The following is a 25,228-nucleotide window of genomic DNA, read 5'->3' as shown; positions in this document are numbered from 1 at the left end:
TCTCTCCCCACACTAATCCCACTGTCCCATTCTCTCCCCACACTAATTCCACTGACCCACTCTCTCCCCACACTAATCCCACTGTCCCATTCTCTCCCCACACTAATCCCACTGCCCCACTCTCTCCCCACACTAATCCCACTGTCCCGCTCTATCCCGACACTAATCCCACTGTCCCACTCTCTTCTCACACTAATCCCACTTTCCCGCTCTCTCCTCACACAAATCCCACTGTCCCACTCTCTCATCACACTAATCCCACTGTCCCACTCTCTCCTCACACTAATCCCACTGACCCACTCTCTCCCCACACTAATCCCACTGTCCCACTCTCTCCCCACACTAATCCCACTGACCCGCTCTCTCCCCACACTAATCCTACTGTCCCGCTCTCTCCCCACAGCCCTACAGTGTCCACGCTTTCTCTTCCTACCATCTTGTGGGCCATTTCGTGTCCATCGGGATTCATCGAGGGGAGCAGGTGAATCCGTGTGCTGTTGACGAGCTGCCGCACCCGGGGATTTTTTCGCCGGTATTCCTTGCAGAGGAATTGCATCAGGAGAATGAGCAGTTCCCGGCCCAGCACCTCATTGCCGTGCATTCCCGCCACGTACCGGAACTCGGGCTCCCCTACCACCCGGCAGACACAGGCAGAGTCAGACTGAGGCACGCTGTCCGCTCCCACCCCTGCGTCACGCCTCCCGCCTGCCTATGGGTACCACCCCCCCCCCAGTCGGTGCCACACACCCCTCCCACCCACCCATGGGTACCACACACCCTCCAGTCGGTGCCACACACCCCTCCCGCCTGCCCATGGGTACCACACACCCCCTAGTCGGTGCCACACACCCCTCCCACCTGCCCATGGGTACCACACACCCCCCAGTCGATGCCACACACCCCTCCCACCTGCCAATGGGTACCACACACCCCCTAGTCAGTGCCACACACCCCTCCCACCCGCCAATGGGTACCACACACCCCCCAGTCGGTGCCACACATCCCTCCCACCCGCGGGTGCCACACTCACCCAGCTCGTGCACCCCAGGTTTATCGGAGATTTCCATGACGTAGAGCTTCCGGCCCTGGACACTCCGGCCAATGCTGTAGGTGCGGCTGATGTCCGGACATTCCTTACGGACTCGCCGCATCACCTGTGGAGGAGCAGGTGGTGAGGGGGGTGAGGGTGATTCGGGTGGGGGAGGGAGTAACTGAGGGAGGAGCTAGGTTGGAGGTCCTGTGTTTTTGTAGGGGGAGTCTCACTCACCTCCCTCAGCTGCTCGTAGCTGTGATGCCTGAAGTCAAGCTGGTCCGAACTTTCCTGCTCCACCACCGAGGGGTCGGTCCGGCCTTGGGGGGAGAGAGAGGAATGTGAGGGAGGGGCTCTTCGGAGGAAGGGGAGGGGGGAGATGGTGTGCAGGCAGAGGGAGGGAGAGGAGAGGGTGCGAGGAACAGAGGCAGACCTACTGGTCAGAAACCAGCCCAGGGCCTCAGCCCATGGACAGTCGGAGGGATAAGGAGGGACGAGGGACAATGGGCGTAGGGAGTGACTGATGGAGGGAGGGAGGGATGGGCATTGGTGTTACAATTAAAGAAAAATCTGAAGAGTTTACCGTGCCCTGTACAGCCGAATAGGTCTGCTTGAGTCGTACTCAGCCAGAAAGAATGAACACCCCACACGCACAGTATTAGTAGGTCAAACATTAAATGATAGATGCGTAAGTGGAAGAAATTGACCAATCCCCTGATGGCACGTGACAGATAACCAGTCACCCGGTGCACAGGACAAATCTCCACCTGTGAGTGCTTAGGCAAAACTGGCTTGCTAATATTCCACCGGTTTTCTGGTCTGCTCTGATCAGCACAATCCAGACACCCGGAATTGAGTGTTTGTGGGGATTCACTGCTTCCAACTGGGAATTCTGCTTTGATAAGCTGCGGGGTTAACCCGTCCTGTTCACTAGCTCGTTCTGAAATGAGAGATTCATTTGGACTTTTCCTGATGTGGTTCAGATGCCAGCAGCGTACACCAGCATTCTCAAGTGCTGACGAAACTTGTTGGCCCTCTTTTACCACAACCTCTCCTTTCGTCCGCCTTCGGCCGCCAGAGTTCGTACTGGACCCACCTTCTGATGTTCCGAATTTGAATCGTATCGCACTTCCATTGTCTTTTGTCTGTCCCTTTCCCGGTCTTCTGGGCCTGGGCACAAAAAAGTCAAATCAACAGCTCAGACAGTCTGAACAGCTCTTTTGGCCATACCATTTCATGATGTGTGATAAGGGGGCGTATGTTGCAATTGAATTCCATTGCCTTGTAAAGACGATTTTAATGCTTCTCTGGTAAACGCGGGACCACATTTCAGACTACAGTACTGGGAATTCCATGCGTACAAAATAGTGTGCGTAAAATGTTTATCGTCGTCCTGCTGGCCAAAGCCTTCACTGCTTTGGCTCGATCCATTTACAATGTGCATCGATGACTACCAATAGCACATGACCATCTAATGGTCCTGCATGGTCTACACGTAAATGTCTCCAGGGTTTGGTGGCCCAATGCCAGGGAACCACAGGCATGGGAGCATCTAAAGGTCGAGAGTGCTGGTATGGGTCGTATGCTCAAACAATGTGCTTAATGTCTTCAATATTCGGCCACCAAACGTAATTCTGGGCTAGCGCCTTTATACGTGATATTCCTGGATGCGCGCAATGTAACTCTTCCAGGATAGGGGACCTCTATTGTGTAGGAATTACAATACGACTTCCCCACAGTAGACAACCAGAGTGGATGCTAAGCTCATTTTGACATCTAGCATAGAGTAGCACAGTTTTGGGTGCAGTAGTTGGCCATTCATCTTCTACCCTTTTTACTAGTGAGAACGTGTTGACCCAGTCCATCAGTAGTACCAGTTCGCCTGGTGGATCAACTCACAAGGCTATTCACGTAACAGAAGACGGCTTAAGGCATCTGCGGTGTAGTTGTTTTTACCAGGTACGTAGGATATCGTGTACTGATGAGTGGACAGGTACTGTTGCATCCTCAGTGACGCCTTGCCCTCGCCAAGCAATCCCACCAATGGCTTGTGGTCCGTATGCATCTCGAAACGTTGGCCGTACAGGTAATGGTGAAACCACTTGACTCAAAAATAACTGCCAGTGCTTCCTTATCTGACTGTGCTCAGTTTTGTTCGGCTGGGTTAAAGGTGCGTGACGCGAGAGCACCAGGCTTCTCGTCATCGTTTGTGTTCTCCTGGGTCAGCACCATGCCATCATACAGAGAGGCATCACAGACAAAATGATTGGTTCCCCAGGTCTGGAGTGCACGAATACTTGGGATTGAGTCAGAATTTGTTTGGCTCTCTGAAAAGCAGATTCCTTTGCCCGTCCCCAACGCCACCTCGTATCGTTCTTCACTCGATAGTTAGGCGGAGCAAGAGGCCTAGTTCTGTGTGCCATAACGATTGAACCTGCCCAGAAAGGAGCAAAGTTCATGGATATTCATTGGTGCTATGGCTTCAAGAATCGGGCGACACTTTTCTTTGAATGCATACCTTCGGAGTCCAAGCGAAAACTCAGGCATTCTACATGATCTGCTAGAAGGATGCATTTTTTGCGCGATTGTTGTAGACGAAGTTGCATCAGTCAGGAGAACTGATTATTCAGGTGCTCTTCTGGAGTCGATCCGATAATCAGAATATCATCTAAGGAAGCTGTTGTGTGTGTGGCCTGGTTACACAACAATGCTATTAATAAAAATGCTGGAGACAGGAGCTAAGTTTCATGGTTCTTTACTGGCAGAATCTGAATTTTGAACACACACGTACAGATCAATACGTGTCTAATAGCGCATGCAACGACATGTTTCTACAACATAAAGTAGTCCCATATTATACAGTAGGCTATACGGTACACTCTTCCGCTTTTATTTTAATAGTGTATATGCTAAACAGATATGTTTACCCTTAACATACAAACACCTACCATTTCTTTACTTAGTAACTTAATAATATCAAATTATAACAATGTAACATAATAACATCAAATTATAACAAGCCTTTTTTTAACTCCTTCACACTTTATTGAATTATAATTTTAATAAATTTAGAAGATGCACTTATATCTTGGATTTCAGTAATCTACTTGCCTGTCATCTGATTTAATACATTTTCAATATGTATCTTTAACCTGACAGTAGGAACATTTCGGTCTTTGTACTGAAATCTATTATTTGAAGAGAGCTTTTACCAACAGGAATGAAATATAGTGACATTTTGCATTAATATTTGGGGTTTAGAATTTTTTAAAAAATCAAGCATTATAAATAGGTGATTTCATACATACTTTTATATTGTACAACCAAATGAAATTTCACAGGAGTAATTAAGACATGCTCAGGTTAGCAGAGATTATTTTCATATTATTGCTATGGAAACCATGCACGTTGTAATGTTCAGCCAACAGCAGTGAAATGTGGGCCATCGAATTACAATGTTAGTTCCTCCCATACACTTGCACTTCCATCATCACTATTTTTAGTTGCTATCCTTTCCCCTCTACAAAAAGATGTGTTCATGAACACAAAACCACACGAACAGAGAACAGAGATATGGACCAAATAAAGAAAATATTGCTGTTTGGGAATTTAGACTTCTTCATTATTCGAAGAAAGCACTCTGTTTACTTATTCTCAGCCTACTTGTTCTTTGTGTTGTCTCTGTACTTTGGTTTCCTAAATATAGTCATTGCCAATTTAACCACTTTTAAAGTCATAGGCATAAATTATGAAGAAGCTAGGTAACTGCATTGGTACATTTGTAGTTTATCACTGGAACTTTACTCACATTGATAATCCCAAGTAAAATAAACATTTTTCCCCTCAAAATAATTCACCAAGTGTTTCCAATTCCCTTCCCAGGAGACAGAGCTGAGGTTTCTATTGATGTCCTGCTTCTCTTTCCTGTTACATTCATTGGCATTCTGTGAAAGCATATAGCCTGGTAAGCATATGCATTTATATGACCCCTGTGTTCTCACAGTTTGCATTCCTGTTGAGTGGTATAGTATCACTGAGATCGTCACATTCATTTATAACTACACAAGTCATTTTTGTCATATCAAGCTCAAAACCATCAAAACAATCACAGGTGTATCCTTCCTGTACTCGTTCATATCGACCATTTTCACAGCCAGTCTTCGTATTCTCCTTAGATTCCAAATAGAAAACCTGACCTTTATGATACCATATCTTATCATAATATAACTTTTCATCTTCTATTCGTGGTTCATATCTTTGTGCTGGTGATTCAGCAGGAGTGCTGGGAAGATGCTCAGGAGAAGACGGAGATGCTGGTCTTTTCGGAGATTTAAGCTTATTGAGAGTTCGCAGATCTTCCATTATCTGTTCATCTGTGAACAAGTAATTTAACTGTGCAGGTGCAGGTTTTCATCTTCTGTCTGTAATTGGAACAGGATCATTAGGTCTCCACCTTAGTTTCCTAGTCATTATTGGCTTTACCTCCGTAGAATGTCCTGTGAGTTCCATTGTTAGCCTCTTATTCTCAATCGTCTTTTTCTTTTCTTCCAACTCAATCTTTTTAGCTTCAAATTCCTTCACTGCTGCTTTCTTCTCTTTAATATAATTCTTTTCCACTTGTTCTGTCTCCAGTTGCAGAAAAAGCTCTGCATTTCGTATTCTTTCCTTGTATTGTTGATCTAGTTTCTTCATCCTTTTCTGATACTCCTGCAAAGTGCCTTCTTGTAACTGCTGTAGCTGTCTTTTGAGAGATGTCAATTTCTCCTGGTATAGCTGCTCTTTTACTTCCTGGTAGTCTTCATCATCCTGCTTATTGGCAATATCTGTCTCACTTGCATCCTCTGTATCTTCATCTGATCGCGGCCACGGATATAGCATTCATCCTCATTGTCAATGCAATCTAGCTCCTCCTCGTCATTGTAATAGTCAACAATGGGTGAGAGGAGATCTGTGGACATTTTCCCCGCCGAGCTGTCTTCCTTTGTTGACACACCTAGTGCCTTGATGGTGTGCCAATCCAACTGGATTTTCCTGAACCATTCCCGTCCCAGCAATGGTGGTCCTCCATTTCTCAGTACATAGAGGTTCAGCTGCTGTATTTTGTCTCTGTAGGTCACTGTCACTTTAATTTTACCTTTGGGACGCACTTTCTGTCCTGTGTAAGTCTTTAGCAGTAGTTTAGTTCGTTTCAGTGGTATGTGAGAAAACAGTCGTTTGTAGCCGTGTACAGAGATCACTGTTAAAGCTGAGCCTGTGTCCAACTCCATTTTCAGTCTCACGCCTGCTGCTTGCAGAGTGATCCATATTACTCTTCGATCATCTGTCTCTTTCACGCTGTGAAGTTTCAGACAAGACAATTCACATTTGTCTGAGTCGTTTTCATCAGACTTCTTCCATTTTGTGTACCTTGTTGTATTTTCCTTTCTGCAGTTTCTTGTTTCTCTGTATTTTGCCCTTTTTCTGCTGTTGACTAGCTTTGCATACTCTGCCAGTGTGACCCTGTTTGCCAGTTTCTGCATTCTTTGTCTTTAAACCAACAGTCCTCAGGGTCATGTGATCTTTTCCCACAACTGTAACATTTCTTTCCTTCATTCCTGTTCAATGACATTTTATTTGTAGCATATTCCAGAGATTTTTGTTGTATCTCTGAAGCACCCCGTGCTGATGTTTCCATTGATATTGCAATGTTCAGCGCCTTCTCGAATGTAAGGTCTCTTTCACCCAGGAGCTTCTTCTGTGTGGTTTCACAGTGCATGCCACACACTAACCTGTCCCTCGATGCGTCCGATAGACCAGCTCCAAATTGACAATGTTCTGATAATTTGCGCAATTCAGCACAATATTCAGAAATGCTTTCAGTTTTGCTTTGATTCCATTTGTGAAATTTAAATCTTTCAGCAATGACCAGGTTTGGGGTTTAAATGCTGTGTGAGAGTGTCTACTATTTGCTTGAACGTTTTGTCAGCTGGCTTTTCAGGGGTTAACAAGCTCCGTAGCAGCCCGTATGTTTTTGCAAGACGCTGGCTTTCTTTTCATCATTAATACCGTTAGCATCACAATCTAACTCCACTCTTTCAATGTAAGTTGCCCAGTCTTCAATGCCACTATTAAATGCTGTAATGGTTCCAATCACCGTCATCTTTGTTATGTTAATTTAGCCCCGTTCACCCTTTCTTTTTGACTCACGTGACCTTTTTGCTAGTGCCACGGGCGCACCCCGTCTAGATGTGTGTGTATCGCTCCTTTTTATCTTCCTTCTGGGGCAGGCAGACCCTCAGCCCTTGGGGTTCCACGCCGACTGTGGTCTCGGCTGGACGTGCTGCGGCTCCGACTCTGTCTCTTGGTCTCCCGACATTCCCGACCCTGGCTGTGCTCCCGCTTCCTTAGCTCGTTCCTTGCGCTCTTCCTCCGAGTGTCATTATCAATTAAAACACGGCGTTCTGAGACGATGTAGGTTTATTAACCTCGTCGCCAATTTGTTGTGTATGTGGCCGGGTTCCACAACAATGCTATTAATAAAATCGCTGGAGACGGGAGCTAAGTTTCATGGCTCTTTACTGGCAGAATCCGAACTTTGAACACACACGTACAGATCAATACGTGTCTAATAGCACATGCAACGACGTGTTACTACAACATAAAGTAGTCCCTTATTATACAGTAGGCTATACGGTACAGAAGCTATTGTATTTGGCAAGTCTCTAATGCAGGATTCGGTGGTACATTGGGATATTGCTGGCGATGTGTTTGTGCTCAACGGGACCCTGGTACAATGGATTGCAATAGTAGTGAGGCTCAGACTGTCCCTCTAGCTCGAGTTGTTGGTATGCATGTGTGAGGTCAAGTTTAGTAAAGAAATTTCCACCTCCTACTGTTGCATAGATGACTTCTGTCTTTGGAATCAGGTGTGTCTCGGGTAGGCATGAATTCATTGTGACCTTCTAAACTCCACATATTCTTAAGCTCCCATCACTCCGGAGGGTGGCAAAAGAAAAGAAATTATAAGCCAGTTAGCCTAAGTGGTTGGGAAAGTGTTGGAGTCTATTATTAAGGAATGAGGCTTTGAGGTACTTGGAGACTAATGATAAAGTAAGTCAAAGTCAGCATGGTTTCTGTAAAGGGAAATCTTGCCTGACAAATCTGTTAGAGTTCTTCAAGGAAGTAACAAGCAGGGTGGACAAAGGAGAGGCAGTGGATGTCATTTGGATTTTCAGAAGGCTTTTGATAAGATGCCACATATGAGGCTGCTTAACAAAATAAAATCATGTTACATTACAGGAAAGATACTGGCATGGATAGAGGAATGGCTGACAGGCAGGAGGCAGCGAGTACGAATAAAAGGAGCCTTTTCTGGTTGGCTGCCGGCAACTAGTGGTGTTCCTCAGGGGTCAGTATTGGGACTGCTGCTTTTCACATTGTTTGTCATTGATTTAGATAGTGGAATTGATGGCTTTGTTACAAAGTTTGCGGATGATGCGAAGATAGGTGGAGGGGTAGGTAGTGCTGAGAAAGCAATGTGATTGCAGCAGGACTTAGACAAATTGGAAGAATGGGCAAAAAGTGGCAGATGGAATACAGTGTTGGGAAATGTATGATGATGCATTTTGGTAAAAGGAACAATAGTGCAGACTGTTATCTAAATGGGGAGAAGGTTCAAACATCAGACGTGCAGAGGGACTTGGGAGTCCTCGTGCAAGACTCCCAGGAGGTTAATTTACAGGTTGAGTCTGTGGTAGAGGCAAATGCAATGTTGGCATTTATTTCAAGGGGAATAGAATATAAAAACAAGGAGATAATGCTGAGCCTTTATAAGACACTAGTTGGGCTTCACTTTGTCAACAGTTTTGGGCCCCATTTCTCAGAAAGGAATGGGTTAACATCAGAGAAGCATTTGGCAGCTTTGGGCCTGAACTCACTGGAATTTGGAAGAATGCCTCGGAATCTCATTGAAACCTACCAGATGTTGAAAGGACTAGATAGGGTGGATGTGGAGAGGATGTTTCCTATGGTGGGGGCATCCAGAACTATAGGGCACAGACTCAAAATTGAAGGGTGACCTTTTAGAACAGAGGTAAGGTGGAATTTTTTTTAGCCAGAGAGTGGTGAATCTGTGGAATGCTCTGTCACAGACTGCGGTGGAGGCCAAGTCCGTGCGATATATTTAAGGCAGAAGTTGATCGTTTCCTGATCGGTCAGGGCATCAAGGGATATGGCGAGAAGGCGGGTGTACGGGGTTGAGTGGGATCCGGGATCAGCCGTGATGGAATGGCGGAGCAGATTCGATGTACTGAATGCCCTAATGCTGTTTCTCTGTCTTATGGTCTTATGGAGAGAGGGATGGATGCAGAGAGGGAGTGTGGGAATGAAGGATGGAGAGAGGCAGGGATAGAAGCACGGTTGGGGGGGGGGTAAGGACGGACGGAGGGAGGGAGGGACAGAGGGAGGGTGAGAGAGAGAGGGAGGGACGTACCAGGCAGACCGCAGCAGAAGACCTCAGTGCAAAGACAGACAGGGGGAAGTTTGTGGGGATAGGGATGGGTTGTGAGGGGTAGGGAGGATGTGAGTGGCAGGAGTGATGGATGGAGGGTTAGCAGTGTATGAGAGCAGAGTGACGTACCGGTCAGAGCACAGCCCAGGACCTCAGCCCGTAGACAGACGGTGCCATTGGGGAACCAGGAACGTGGGTTGATGCGAATGTAACGAGCCACAATTGGCTCCGACAGGAAAACGCGCACCGGCGTCTCAGGATCTGAATTTGCTGTGAAAACCTGCAGGGAGCAGAAACCACGGCTGGATGGAGAACACAGACCTCTGTGATGCACCCACATGCACAACACAACATGGACACACACAAAGCAACACACAGGGCAAAACAAATACACACACAACCCCAGACATCCCAGCTCTCCCGAAACTTCCGGGAGTCTCCCGCATATTAATAGTGGCTCTCTGATGCCCGTAATTTATATACAATATTACGGAAATCAATTTTTTTGAGAGTGAATGAGCAACAGAGAGAGAGCGAGCGAGAGCGAAAGCAAGCAAGAGCGCTTGAGAGCACGCAAGCGACCACGAGAGAGAGCGCGAGCGAGAGAGCACCATTGCAGTGTGTTCCAAAAAAAACGTACGTCACCCCAGACTACACTAAAGTGTACCACTGACTAACAGGGATCAAAAATAATGACAGTGTTGCTCGCTGCACTGTTTGCAACAGTGACTTTTCTATTGCCCATGGTGGGTTAAAGTGTAAAAGACGTGTTGAGGTGAGTTTAATAGGTGTCATTCGTTCATTAGCATAGCAAATGTTATTTAAACTAGCTGGCCAGCTGCTAAGGAGCTACTCTATTGCAGACATCCCACCTCTCCCAGAATCTCCCGCAAATTGTTGGTGCTACCTCCCTGAAATGAGTTTTTGCAGGGTGGGATGTCTGAAATCCAACACATGCACACAACAGACACATGACACATACACAGCAGACACCCACAGCATAAACACACACACACACACGTACACACACAACCACATATGACACACACATTTACTAGAAGTTATCAAGGATGTGATAACAGCACATTTGGAAAGCGGTGAAATGATCGGACAAAGTCAGCATGGATTTGTGAAAGGAAAATCATGTCTGACGAATCTCATATAATTTTTTGAGGATGTAACTAGTAGAGTGGATAGGGGAGAACCTGTGGATGTGGTATATTTGGATTTTCAGAAGGCTTTTGACAAGGTCCCACACAGGAGATTAGTGTGCAAACTTAAAGCACACGGTATTGGGGGTAAGGTATTGGTGTGGGTGGAGAGTTGGTTAGCAGACAGGAAGCAAAGAGTGGGAATAAACGGGACCTTTTCAGAATGGCAGGCGGTGACTAGTGGGGTACCGCAAGGCTCAGTGCTGGGACCCCAGTTGTTTACAATATATATTAATGACTTGGATGAGGGAATTAAATGCAGCATCTCCAAGTTTGCGGATGACACGAAGCTGGAGGGCAGTGTTAGCTGTGAGGAGGATGCTAAGAGGATGCAGGGTGACTTGGATAGGTTGGGTGAGTGGGCAAATTCATGGCAGATGCAATTTAATGTGGATAAATGTGAAGTTATCCACTTTGGTGGCAAAAATAGGAAAACAGATTATTATCTGAATGGTGGCCGATTAGGAAAAGGGGAGGTGCAACGAGACCTGGGTGTCATTATACACCAGTCATTGAAAGTGGGCATGCAGGTACAGCAGGCGGTGAAAAAGGCGAATGGTATGCTGGCGTTTATAGCGAGAGGATTCGAGTACAGGAGCAGGGAGGTACTACTGCAGTTGTACAAGGCCTTGGTGAGACCACACCTGGAGTATTGTATGCAGTTTTGGTCCCCTAATCTGAAGAAAGACATCCTTGCCATAGAGGGAGTACAAAGAAGATTCACCAGATTGATTCCTGGGATGGCAGGACTTTCATATGAAGAAAGACTGGATGAACTGGGCTTGTACTCGTTGGAATTTAGAAGATTGAGGGGGGATCTGATTGAAACGTATAAGATCCTAAAGGGATTGGACAGGCTAGATGCAGGAAGATTGTTCCCGATGTTGGGGAAGTCCAGAACGAGGGGTCACAGTTTGAGGATAGAGGGGAAGCCTTTTAGGACCGAGATTAGGAAAAACTTCTTCACACAGAGAGTGGTGAATCTGTGGAATTCTCTGCCACAGGAAGCAGTTGAGGCCAGTTCATTGGCTATATTTAAGAAGGAGTTAGATATGGCCCTTGTGGCTACGGGGGTCAGGGGGTATGGAGGGAAGGCTGGGGCGGGGTTCTGAGTTGGATGATCAGCCATGATCATAATAAATGGCGGTGCAGGCTCGAAGGGCCGAATGGCCTACTCCTGCGCCTATTTTCTATGTTTCTACGTTTAGAAGCCTGAGGGGCAACATTCACACCCAGAGCGTGGTCAGTTGGTGGCATGAGCTGCCTGAGGAAGGTGTGGACACCAGTACATTCACAACATTTCGATGGGAACACAGATAGGAAATGTCAGAGGGAGGTGGAGGGTAACATAAGCAAACGGGATGAGTTTATTTGGGAATCTTGGCCGATGCAGACCATGTTCCATGACAGGACTCAGCCTGTCAGGGCAAATGTAAAGAGATTGTACACTGTTAAGCAGAGGGGCCTTGAAGTCCAAGTTCTGAGCTCCCAGGATGTGGCTTCACAGGTTGATAGGATGGTTAAGAAAGGAGAATGAGGAGATGATAGACAGGAGCTACAGGGAGGTAGCCAGCCCTAGGTGAGTGGAGACAGGTAACTGGGTAACTGTCAGGAGGAGGAGGGGAACGTACACCTGTGCCCGATCCCCTCAATAATAGGTACTGTATACCACCTTGGATGCTCTAAAGAGGGACAACCTACTGGGGGAAGCTGCAGCGAGTCTGGTGCTGTGGCTCAGAAGAGCAGAGAGTGAAGAGGACCTCAGTGGTGACAGGAGATTCCACAGTCAGAGGTTCTGTGGGTGTGATAGGGGTATCCGGATGGTATGTTGCCTCCCTGGTGCCAGAGTCAAAGATGTCTCAGATCGGGTCCATGGCATTCTCAAGGGCGAGGGTGAGCAGCCAGAAGTCTTGGTACAGATTGGCACCAATGACATAGGTAGACAAGGCGAGGAGGTCCTGAAGAGAGATTTTCGGGAGAAACAGGACCACCAGGGTAGCAATCTCTGGATTGCTGCCCATTCAACAGACAGTGAGGGCAAGAATAGGATGATTTGGCAGGTGAATGTGTGGCTGAGGAACTGGGGCAGGGTTCAGATTTCTGTATCATTGGGACATTCTTTAGGGAAGGTATGACCCGTACAAAAGGGACGAGTTACACCTGAACCAGAGGGGGACCAATATCCTTGCGGGCAGGTTGGCTCGAGTTGTTTGGGAGGGTTTAAACTAACTTGGCAGGGGGACGGGAACCGGAGTGATAGTGTTGAGGATGGGGTAGTTGGTTTACAAACAGAGACAGTGTATAGTGAGACACTGAGCAGGGACACAAATGACAGGCAAAATTGCAGTCAATAGGATGTACTGCGATGTAAAATGGGGACAAAATCGAAAAGGACTGAAGGTGTTAATTTGAATCTGGTAGATGAACTTACAGCACGGTTACAGATTGACATGTATGACTTTGTGGGCATCACTGAATCATGACTGCAAGATTAAAGATTAGAGCTTTACGTCCAAGGAGACACACAGTGTATCGAAAGGACAATAGATAATGGAATCGATGGCTTTGTGGCAAAGTTTGCAGATGATGCGAAGATAGGTGAAAGGCAGCTAGTGCTGAAGAAGCAATGTGATTGCAGCAGGACTTAGACAAATTGGAAGAACGGGTTTAAAAGTGTCAGATGGAATACAGTGTTGGGGAATGTACGAAAATGCATTTTTGTCAAAGGAACAATAGTGTGGACTATTATCTAAATGGGGAGAAGGTTCAAACATCAGAGGTGCAGAGGGACAGAAGTCCTCATGCAAGACTCCCAGAAGATTAATTTACTGGTTGAGTCTGTGGTAAAGACGACAAATACAACGTTGGCATTTATTTCAAGGGGAATAGAATATAAAAGCAAGGAGATAATGCTGAGGCTTTATAAGACAATAGTCAGGCCGCACTTGGAGTATTGTCAACACTTTTAGGTGACATATCTCAGAAAGGATGTGTTGTCATTGGGGAGAGTCCAGAGGAGGTTCACAAGGATGATTGCGGGAATGAAAGGGTTAACATATGAGGAGCATTTGTCAACTTTGGGCCTGTACTCACTGGAATTTAGAAGAATGCTAGGGGGGGATCTCATTGAAGCCTACCAAACGTTGAAGGGACTAGATAGGGTGGACGTGGAGAGTGTGCCGCTGGGGTGACCCGAACTAAAGGGCACAGCCTCTAGAGAGCTTAAGATAAAGGAACCCTTCGGGACAAAAATTATCATTCATCCTGGAATATGAGAAGGAGAAGTATCAGTATTCCAGTGGAGTAAAGGGAATTACAGAGACATGAGAGAGGAGCTGGCCAAAACTCATTAGCAGGAAACACTATCAGGGATGAGGCTGTTTAACAAGTTAAGTGCCCATGACAGGAAAGATGGATAAAGCAGTGACTGATTTGCAGGAGGCAAAGAGTGGGAACGAAGGGAGCATTTTCTGGCTGGCTGCAACACGTGGTGTTCCACAAGGGTCTGTGTTGGGGCTGCTTCTCATTACATTATATGTCAATGATTTGGATGAAGGGGTGATAGATTGGACACATGGTGAGGTAGTTGCACAAGATGCAGGAAACTGGGTGACAGTCAGGAAGGGGATAGGGGCTCGGAGCCAGTGCAGAGTACCCCTGTGGCCATCCCCCTCAAAACCTGGTATATTACTTTGGATACTGTCAGCGGGGGCAGGCTGGGGAATGACCAACAGAGGAGAGTCAAGGTGCTCGGGCCTCTGGTGGTGTATCTGGCTCTATGACTCAGAAGGGAATGGAGGAGAAAAGGCACGCTGTGGTGATAGGGGAACAAAACTCCTATCACCACGAGGTTCTGGACTGGGAGTTGGTGCTCAGTTAAAGGGCAGGACCTCCAGGATTGTGATCTCAGGATTGCTACCCAGCCACGTGCTAGTGAGGCCAGAACTAGGAAGATTATACAGTTTAATACATGGCCAAGGAGTTGGTGTAGGAGAGAGGGCTTAAGGTTTTTTGATCATTGGGCTCTCTTCCAGGGAAGGTGTGATATGTACAGAAGGGATGATTTGCACCTGAACTGGAGGGGGACTGATATCCAAGCAGGAAGGTTTATTAACGCTGCACGGTGGGGTTTAAACTAGAGTTGCAGGGGGATGGGAACCAGAGTGCCAGAATATTTAGTGGAGAGGTTGTGGAGGCAGATGTTGGTAAGACCTCAAGAATCAAAAGGTGCAACTAGTGTCCTGAGCTGCATATATTTCAATGCAGAAGTATTGTAGGGAAGGAGGATGACAGTGCTGAAGATGAGGTAGCTGGTTTACAAACAGAGGCAATATGTAGTGAGGAGAGGCTGTTGAAAGGGCAAAATTGTAGTCAACAGGATGAGTTGTAATGTAAAAGGTGGACAAGATCAAAAAGTGTGAATATAGGACTGAAGGTGTGGTATTTGAATACACCCAGTACATGGAATAATGTAGATGAACTTGTAGCACAGTTACAAATTGACAGGTACGATGTTGTAGGCATCTCTGAGTCATGGCTGAAAGAAGATTATAGCTGGGAGCTTAATGTCCAAGGATACACATTGTATTGAAAAGACACACTGGAAAGCAGAGGGGGTTGTGTTGCTCTTTTGGTAAAAAATCAAATCAAACCATTAGAAAGAGATGACATAGGGTTGGAAGCTGTTGAATCATCGTGGGTAGAGCTAAGGGACTGCAAGGGTAAAATGACCATGATGGGAGTTGTAGACCAGCTCCTAAACCGTACTAAGGATGTGTAATAAGGATACAAATTACAGTGGGAGATAGAAAATGCATGCCAAAAGGGCCGTGTTACAATAGTCATGGGGGATTTCAATATGCAGTTAATTGGGAAAATCAGGTTGGTACTGTATTCCAAGGAGGGGAAATTTCTAGAATGCCTATTTACAGTTCAGAAGCAAATCATCCCTTCTGTACGTATCACACCTTCCCTGGAAGAGAGCCCAATGATCAATGGCTTTTTCGAACACTTTATGGTGAGCCCACTAGGGGAACAGCTATTCTGGATTAGGTGTTGTGCAATAAACCAGAATTGATTAGAGAGCTTAAGGTAAAAGAACCCTTAGGGGGAAAGTGATCATAATATGATTGAATTCACCCTGAAATTTGAGAAGGAGAAGCTAAAGTGAGATAAGACCACAAGATATAGAAGCAGAATTAGGCCATCAGTAATAACAGTACGACAAGGAATTACAGAGGCATGAAAGAGGAGTTGGCCAGCATTGATTAGAAAAGAACACTGGCAGGGATGATGGCAAAGCAACAGTTCAGAAGGCACAGGATATATACATTCCAAAGAGGAAGAAATATTCTAAAGGAAAGATGACACAACCGTGACTAACAAGTGAAGTCAAAGCCAATATAGAAACCAAAGAGAGGGCATATAATAAGGCAAAAATAAGTGAGAAGCTAGAAGACTAGAAAGCTTTTAAAAACTAACAGAAGGCAACTAAAAAAGTCATTAAAGTAAAGATGGGATATGAAAGTAAGCTAGCAAATAATATGAAAGATGATTTCAAAGGTTTCTTCAAATATGTACATTGTAAAAGAGAGGAGAGAGTGGACATCGGACTGGTGGACACAATGCTGGAGAGGTCATAATGAGGCACAATGAAATTGTGGATGAGCTGAATAAGTATTTTGCATTGGTCTTCACTGTGGAAGACAGAAGCAGTATGGTGGAAGTTCCAGATGTCAGGGGTCATGAAGTGTGTAAAATTACCATTACTAGAGAGAAGGTTCTTGGGAACTGAAAGGTCTGAAGGTAGCTAAGTCACCTGGATCAGACGGTGTACACCCCAGAGTTCTGAAAGAGAGGGATTAGTAATGATCTTTCAAAAAATACTGTACTCGATTCTGTAATGATTCTGCAGAACTGGAGGGCAGGGGAAAAGTGAAAGAGGGAGAGAGGCGGGCAGGAGGGAGAGTGGAAGGGACTGAAGGGGAGAGGGAGGGATTGAGAGGGGAGAGGGAGGGAGGGAGGGAAGACTCACGGAGTCAGTGCTGCCGTTGCGGTGGGCTGTCCAACTGTGGGTGTTGTTACTGAACAGCAGTTTGTAGGAAGTGACCCAGTCCCAACTGTGGGGGGAACAAAGACAGTCAGCAAACTCACACCCACCATCTTCATCCCTCCCGACCCTGTCACTCTTCCCCCACTCCCCCATCCTCATCCCACCTCACCCCCACAGCCCACCGCTCCCCCACACACCCACCGCTCCCCCACACACCCACCCTCCCCACCCACAATAGTCCCCTCTCCCACCCCATCCCCACAGCCTACCTCCCCACAGACCCACCCTCCCCCAATACCCCACACTCACGGCCGTGCAGAATATGACCCGTCTACAACCACTCTTTGCTTTCTGTGGGCAAGCCAGTTCTGGATTCACAAAACAATGTCCCCTTGGATCCCATGCCTCCTTACTTTCTCAATAAGCCTTGCATGGGGTACCTTATCAAATGCCTTGCTGAAATTCATATACACTACATCTACTGCTCTTCCTTCATCAATGTGTTTAGTCACATCCTCAAAGAATTCAATCAGGCTTGTAAGGCACGACCTGTCTTTGACAAAGCCATGCTGACGATTCCTAATCTTATTATGCCTCTCCAAATGTTCATAAATCCTGCCTCACAGGATCTTCTCCATCAACTTACCAACCACTGAATAAGACTCACTGGCCTATAATTTCCTGGGCTATCTCTACTCCTTTTCTTGAATAAGGGAACAGCATCCGCAACCCTCCAATCCTCTGGAACCTCTCCCGTCCCCATTGATGTTGCAAAGATTATCGCCAGAGGCTCAGCAATCTCCTCCCTCGCTTCCCACAGTAGCCTGGGGTACATCCCGTCTGGTCCCGGTGACTTATCCAACTTGATGCTTTCCAAAAGCTCCAGCGCATCCTCTTTCTTAATATCTACATGCTCAAGCTTTTCAGCCCCTACAATCGCCAAGATCCTTTTCCGTAGAGAATATTGAAGCAAAGTACTCATTAAGTACCTCTGCTATCTCCTCTGGTTCTATACACACTTTTCCACTGTCACACTTGATTGGTCCTATTTTCTCACGTCTTATCCTCTTGCTCTTCACATACTTGTAGAATGTCTTAGGGTTTTCCTTAATCCTGCCTGCCAAGGCCTTCTCATGGCCCCTTCAGGCTCTCTTAATTTCATTCTTAAGCTCCTTCCTGCTAGTCTTATAATCTTCTAGATCTCTATCATTACCTAGTTTTTTGAACCTTTTGTAAGCTCTTCTTTTCTTCTTGCCTAGATTTACAGCAGCCTTTGTACACCACGGTTCCTGTATGCTACCACCCTTTCCCTCTCTCATTGGAACATGCCTATGCAGAATCCCACGCAAATATCCCCTGAACATTTGCCACATTTTTTCCGTACGTTTCCCTTAGAACATCCGTTCCTAATTTATGCTTCCACATTCCCACCTGATAGCCTCATATTTCCCCTTACTCCAATTAAATGTTTCCCTAACTTGTCTGTTCCTATCCCTCTCCAATGGCATGGTAAAGGAGATGGAATTGTGATCACTATCTCCAAAATGCTCTCCCACTGAGAGACCTGACACCTGACCAGGTTCATTTCCTAGTACCAGGTCAAGTACAGCCTCTCCTCTTGTAGGCTTATCTACATAGTGTCAAGAAACCTTCTTGAACACACCTAACAAACCCCACCCCATCTAAACTTCTTGCTCTAGGGAGGTGCCAATCAATATTTGGGAAATTAAAATCTCCCACCACAACAACCCTGCTATTATTGCTCCTTTCCAGAATCTGTCTCCCTATCTGCTCCTTGATGTCCCTGTTACTATTGGCTGGTCGAAAAAAACACCCATTCGAGTTATTGACCCCTTCCTATTCCTAACTTCCACCCACAGAGACTCCATAGACAACCCCTCCATGACCTCCTTCTTTTCTGCAGCCCTGACACTATCTCTGATCAACAGTACCACACTCACACCTCTTTTGCCTCCCTGCAATTTATGGATCGGACTGTGGTTCTCTTGGACTTTTTCTGTTTTGTGTTTTCATATTGTGTGTTTCGCCCAATCTTTCTTGTTGCTGTTTCCATGATTTGTTTGGTATTTTCCTGCGCGAGGGTGGGGGGGGGGGGAAGTGTAGTTGTTGTTGCTGTTTGCACAATCTTTTTTGTGCAGTTTGGGGTTGGGTTGGGGATCTGATGTTCTTGTGCTGTTTGCGTGATTTGTTTACTTTTTTGTGTGAGGGGGTTCATGTTTTTCTTCGAACGGCTGCCATAGTTTTCTTTATTTTGTGGCTGTCTGGGGAAGATGAATATCAGAGGTGTGTACTGTATACATACTTCGATAATAAATGTACCTTGAACCTAATAACTCCACAATCACTCTTCAGCTATCTCTTTCAGAACCATGGGGTGTAGTCTGTGTGGTCTAGGTGACTTAATCTATCTTCAGCTTCCCAATCACCTTCTCCTTAGTAACACTCACAACACGTTGGAGGAACTCAGCAGGTCAGGCAGCATCAGTGGAAAAGATCGGTCGACGTTTCGGGCAGGACTCGCCTGACGGAGGGTTCCGGCCCGAAACATTGACCGATCTTTTCCATGGATGCTGCCCGACCTGCTGAGTTCCTCCAGCGTGTTGTGAGTGTTGCTTTGACCCCAGCATCTGCAGATTATTTTGTGTTTACCATCTCCTTAGTAATAGCAACAACACTCCCTTCTGCCCCTAACACTCCCATATCTCTGGCATACTGCTGGTGTCTTCCACAGTGAAGACAGATGCAAAAAACCTGTTAAGCTCATCTGCTGTTTCTTTGTTCCCCATTACTACTTCCCCTGTGTCAATTTCCAGTGGTCCAATATCCACTTTCGCCTCTCTTTTACTCTTTATATATCGGAAAAGAATTTTGGTATCCTCTGATATCATTGACTAGATTACCTTCATATTTCGTCTTTTCCCTCCTTATGGCATTTTTAATTGCCTTCTGTTGATTTTAAAAGCTTCCCAATCCTCTAACTTCCCACTAATTTTTGCTCTATTATATGCCCTGTCTTTGGCTTTTATGTTGGCTTTGACTTCTTATTAGCCTCATCCTCCCTTTAGAATACATCTTCATCTTTGGCATGTATCTTTCCCACTCCTTCCAGAAATCTCCCAGAAACACCAGCCATTGCTGCCCTGTTGTCATCCTGCTAGTGTTCCCTTCCAAGCAACTTTGGCCCGCTCTTCTCTTATCACTTTGTAATTCCCTTTATTCCATCTGACTTTAGCTTCTCCTTCTCAAATTGCAGGGTAAATCCTATCGTATTATGACCACTGCCTCCTCAGGGTTCCTTTATCTTAAGCTCCCTAATTAAATCTGGTCATTGCACAACACCCAATCCAGAATTGGCATTCCCCTAGTGGGCTCAACCACAAGTTGGTCTAAAATCCATCTCGCAAGCATTCTACAATTTCCCTCTCTTGTGATCCAGCACCAACCTGATTTTCCCACTCTGCCTGCATATTGAAATCCCTCTTAAATATCGCAACATTGCCTTTTTGACGTGGCTTTTCTATCTCCTGTTGTAATTTGTATCCCACATTTTAACTATTGTTTGGGGGGCTCTGTATATAACTCCCATCGGGGTCTTTTTACCCCTGCAGTTCCTTAGCTCTACCCACAACAATTCTACATCTTCCAATCCTATGCCACTTCTTTTAAATGATTTTTCACCAATAGAGCTACGCCACCCCTTCTGCCTTCCTGCCTGTCCTTTCGATACAATGTGTATCCTTGGACATTAAGCTCCCAGCTATAATCTCCTTTCAGGCATGACTCAGTGATGCCCACAACATCATACCTGCCAATCTGTAACTGTGCTACGTTCATCTACCTTATTCCATATACTGTGCACATTCAAATATAACATGTTCAGTTCTGTGTTCACCCTTTTAGATTTTGTCCTCTGTTTACATTGCAACTCATCCTGTTGGCTGCAATTTTGCCCCATCATCAGTTCCTCCTTGTTAGGAGTCTCACTATACTTTGACTGTTTGTAAACCAACTACCCCATCCTCAGCACTATCACACAAATCCCATCCCCCTGCCAAATTAAGGTTAGCCCTCCTGAACAGCTCTCATCAACTTGCCCACAAGGACATTGGTACCCCTCCGATTCAGGTGATCCTGACCCTTTTCCTGTCCTCTGAACTACTCCTCATCCCATTTCCACCCTCTCCCTTCCTCTCCCCCACCTCTCCGCAAAACCCAGCCAGTTGTGGAGGGAATGGGAACACTGTGAGGGTCAAGTGTAGACGGAAGGAGGGGCAGGTAGACATGGAAGTGGGGTAGGTAGTTGGAAAGGGCTGGAGAGGTGTGGAGGTGGTGAGTCAGAGATTGGTGTGTGGAGATCTGGGGGTGACCATTTGAGGCGGAGGAGAGAGATCGGGGGTAGATGTGGGGGTGACAGAGCTGTCTAACCAATCATAGAGTTTTTTGAGGAAGTTACCAGGAAAGTGGATGAAGGCAAGGCAGTGGACGTTGTCTACATGGACTTTAGCAAGGCATTAGCAAGGTCCCACATGGGAAGTTGGCCAAGAAGGTTCAGTCACTCAGCATTTCAAGATGAGGTAGTAAACTGGATTAGACATTGGCTTTGTGCGAGAAGCCAGAGAGTGGTAGTAGATGGTTGCCTCTCTTGCTGGGCACCTGTGACTTGGGGAGTGCTGCAGGGATCGGTGCTGGGTCTGTTATTGTTTGTCACCTGTGTCAGTGATCTGGATGATCATATGGTTAACTGGATCAGCAAATTTGTGGGATGACACCAAGATTGGGGGTGTTGCGGGCAGCGAGGAAGCAAAGGGATCTGGACCAGCTGGAAAAATGGGCTGAAAGATGGCAGATGGAAACAAGTGCAAGGACCAGCCAGGGTAGGTCTTACACAGTGAATGGTGCGGGACTGAGGAGTGTGGTAGAACAGAGGGATCTGGGAATACAGGTCCATAATTCACTGAAAGTAACATCACAGGTAGTTGGGGTCATAAAGAAAGCTTTTGACAAATTGGCCTTCATAAATCAAAATACTGAGTACTGGAGATGGGATGTTATGTTGAAATTGTATAAGATGTTGGTGTGTGCTAATTTGCAGTGTTGTATGCAGTTTTGGTCACCTACCTACAGGAAAAATGTAAACACGGTTGAAAGAATGCAAAGAAAATTTACAGGGATGTTGCTGGGTCTGGGGGACCTGAGTTATTAGGAAAGATTGAATAGGTAAGGACTGTATTTTTTATAACAGAAGATTGAGGGGAAATTTGATAGACGTATACAAAATTATGAGGGGTACAGATAGGGTAAGTGCAAGCAACATTTTTTCCACTGAGGTTGGGTGGGACTACAACCAGATGTCATGGATTAAGGGGTGAAAGATGATAAGTTTAGGGGAAACATGAGGGGAACTTCTTCATTCAGAGGGTTGTGAGAGCATGAAATGAGCTTCCAGTACAAGTGGTGCATGCAAGCTCAATTTCAACATTTAAGTGAAGTTTTGATAGGTACATGGAGAGTAGGGCGATGGAGGGCCATGGTCCCAGTGCAGGTTGATGGGAGTTGGCATTTGGAATGGTTCAGCATGGACTAGATGGGCTGAGTGGGTGCACTTTTCTATGACTGTGGGTGGGGGTTAGATGTAGAGGTGACAGTCAGAGATGGGTAGGGGAGATGGGGGTGACAGAGGCAAGGGGAGATGGGGTTCATATGGGGGTGATAGAGGTGGAAGTGGTGAGATGAGGTGGAAGTGGTGAAATGGGGTAGATGTGGGGACATGGATGTGGGTGTGGTGAGATGGGGTAGCTGTGGGAGATGGGGGTGGACATGGGAGGTGGGGGTGGATGTGGTGAGGGGGTGGATTTGGGAGGTGGGGGTGGATGTGGAGACATGGAGTGTCTCACCTCCAGATCGAATTCCGGCCCTGGGTGACGACTCCAGTGAACTTGATCAGCTTCTGAGCATCGAGCTGCAGCCACTGCTCCGTGTCCTCGTGGGCAGCACACCAGGCTCCATCGTAATAATCCTCCTCATAGATCCCAGCCTGGACACAAGCAGGGCCTCAGTGTCCACACAATGCCACTCCAGCCTCCTCCCACCCTCACGTCTAGCCCCGACTGTCACACCGTGTCTCTGTCTCTCAGACTGAGTGTCTCACTGTCTGTCTGCACATCTCCCACCCGCACGTCTATCCGCCTCTCTCTCTCTCACCATCTCCATTACTACCCATCCCTGTGCCTGTCTCTCTTTCTATGTCTCCACCTCCACCCACCACTTTCCTACCTCCCTCCCCATCAGCCTCTTCCCTGTCTCCCCCCTCCTCCCACCCTCTCTCCACCATGCCTGTCTATCCCTCTCCCTCACCCTTCCCCTCCCCGTCTCTCTATTCAACCCCTATCTCCATCGTTATCTCCATCCCATCTCTATCTCTCCCACACTCCTCATCCCTTTCCCTCAACCTTCCTCTCCCTCAAATTCTCACCCTCCCACAACCCTCTCCCCTCTCACTCACCCCTTTCTGACTGCCCACTCAGCCCTCCTCCCCTTCCTCAAACCTTTTCCCCTTAACTCAAACCTCTCCCCCTCACTCACCCCTCTTCCCCCTCCCTCAATGCTCTCCCCTCTCCCTCAACCCACCTCCCCCTCAACCCTCTTCCCCTTGCTCATTCCTCTTTCCCTCCCTCAAACCTCCTCCTTCAGCCCTCTCCCCCTCTCCATCAACCCTATCCCCTCTCTGTCAACCCATTCTCTCAACCCACACTCTCAATCCTCTCCCCCTCCCTCAATCACTTCCCATCTCCCTCAATCCTCCCTGTCAACCTTCTCCCTCTTCCCTCCATCCACCCACTCCTCCCTTTCTCACTCCTCACCCCTCCCTCAATCCTCTCCCCTCTCTCTCAACTCACTCCCCCTTGCTCATTCCTCTTTCCCTCAACCCTCTCCTCCTCCCTCAATCCTCTCCTCCTTCCTCAGCCCTCTCCCCCTCTCCATCAACCCTATTCCCTCTGTCAACCCATTCCCTCAACCCACACCCTCAATCATGTCCCCCTTCCTCAATCCTACCCTTCCCTCAACACTCCCTGTCAACCTTCTCCCTCTCCCCTCCATCCACCCACTCCTCCCTTTCTCTTCCACTCACCCCTCCTCTCTTTCTCTTCTACTCCCTCAAACCTCCCCCTCCACCAACCCCCTCCCACTCTACAGCCCCCCACCCTCCTTCACCCCCCCTCTCTCTACTACATGAATTCAGCTCTGCATTGGTGAAGGGTCCCTAGTCCCAGCAAATGCTCCTCCGTTTTACAATCAGATTTTAATCTCACTCTGGTTGCTTGTTGCCTCAATGACATTTCACTTCTCCAGGACCCCCTGGTCTCAGTGTTGCAATTATTCTCCCCCTAGAGGAGATGTGCCACCTAACCCCACCCCCCACACCCCCACAACCATCCTTTGAGACTCTTCAGACCTAATGAGTTCCAAACAAACCCCCTCAGACGGTCTAACCCATTCCTGCCCGGTCGTCCCTCACAGGATAGTTGTCCATTCTATCTGACGGTCTAACCCATTCCTGCCCGGTCGTCCCTCACAGGATAGTTGTCCATTCTATCAGACGGTCTAACCCATTCCTGCCCGGTCGTCCCTCACAGGATAGTTGTCCATTCTATCTGACGGTTTAACCCATTCCTGCCCAGTCGTCCCTCACAGGATAGTTGTCCATTCTATCTGACGGTTTAACCCATTCCTGCCCGGTCGTCCCTCACAGGACAGTTGTCCATTCGCGGGATCGGTTCAGTGGACTTTCCTACTGGGCCTCATCGCACCTGCAGTCTTGGTGAGGAGACAGCCCGTGGAGAAATGCACACTCAATGTTTTAAAAACAGTTTCTTCCCCTCCGCTATCACATTTCTGAACTACCTTGTTATTCCTCTCTCTTGCACTATTCATTTAATTTTAGACTATATAAGGTGTATTCTGGTTAGTTGGGCTATCAGTCAATTGGGGCAGCTGCTTATTTGGGACAACTCTCAAAGCACAGGAACTAATGGAGTGAATTGCTGGGAGCCCCTTCATTTACTGCTTCTTTTCACATTATCCCGTAGGGTGATGGATCGACGGCTTTGTGGTCAAGTGTGCAGGCGATACAAAGACTGGTATTGCTGAGGAAGCAGGGAGGCTACAGAAGGACTGAGGCAGCTTAGGAGAATGGGCAAAGAAATGGCAGATGGAATACAGTATCCGGAAGTGTATGCTCATACACTTTGGTAGAAGTAAAAGGGTTGAATATTTTCTAAATGGAGAGAAAATACAAAAATACTGAGGTTCATGAAAATGATTGCAGGATTGAAAGAACTGTTTTGCTCACTACAGGCTTGGATATGGCAGAAATGACAGGAGTGAAATCAAAATGATTTCACCACTTCAACAAGTTAGCAACTAGA

At 46.8% G+C, this 25,228-nt stretch overlaps 1 protein-coding gene across 1 annotated transcript in view; it reads right to left on the bottom strand.

The window, feature by feature from the left end:
- The window catches only part of cpxm1a (carboxypeptidase X (M14 family), member 1a), a 71,917-nt gene that overhangs the window by 30,463 nt on the left and 16,226 nt on the right, over nucleotides 1-25,228 (bottom strand). The window contains exons 4-9 of the mRNA XM_072256852.1: nucleotides 22,697-22,836; nucleotides 16,764-16,848; nucleotides 9,648-9,798; nucleotides 1,268-1,350; nucleotides 1,031-1,154; nucleotides 434-630 (exon numbers count right to left, since the gene is read on the bottom strand). Of these exons, the coding sequence (XP_072112953.1) occupies nucleotides 434-630; nucleotides 1,031-1,154; nucleotides 1,268-1,350; nucleotides 9,648-9,798; nucleotides 16,764-16,848; nucleotides 22,697-22,836 (780 nt within the window). The remainder of the gene's footprint in view (nucleotides 1-433; nucleotides 631-1,030; nucleotides 1,155-1,267; nucleotides 1,351-9,647; nucleotides 9,799-16,763; nucleotides 16,849-22,696; nucleotides 22,837-25,228) is intronic.

The sequence above is a fragment of the Mobula birostris genome, chromosome 4 (genome assembly GCF_030028105.1).
Source record: "Mobula birostris isolate sMobBir1 chromosome 4, sMobBir1.hap1, whole genome shotgun sequence".
NCBI lineage: Eukaryota > Metazoa > Chordata > Chondrichthyes > Myliobatiformes > Myliobatidae > Mobula > Mobula birostris.
This window is presented reverse-complemented; position numbering and strand designations above follow the sequence as displayed.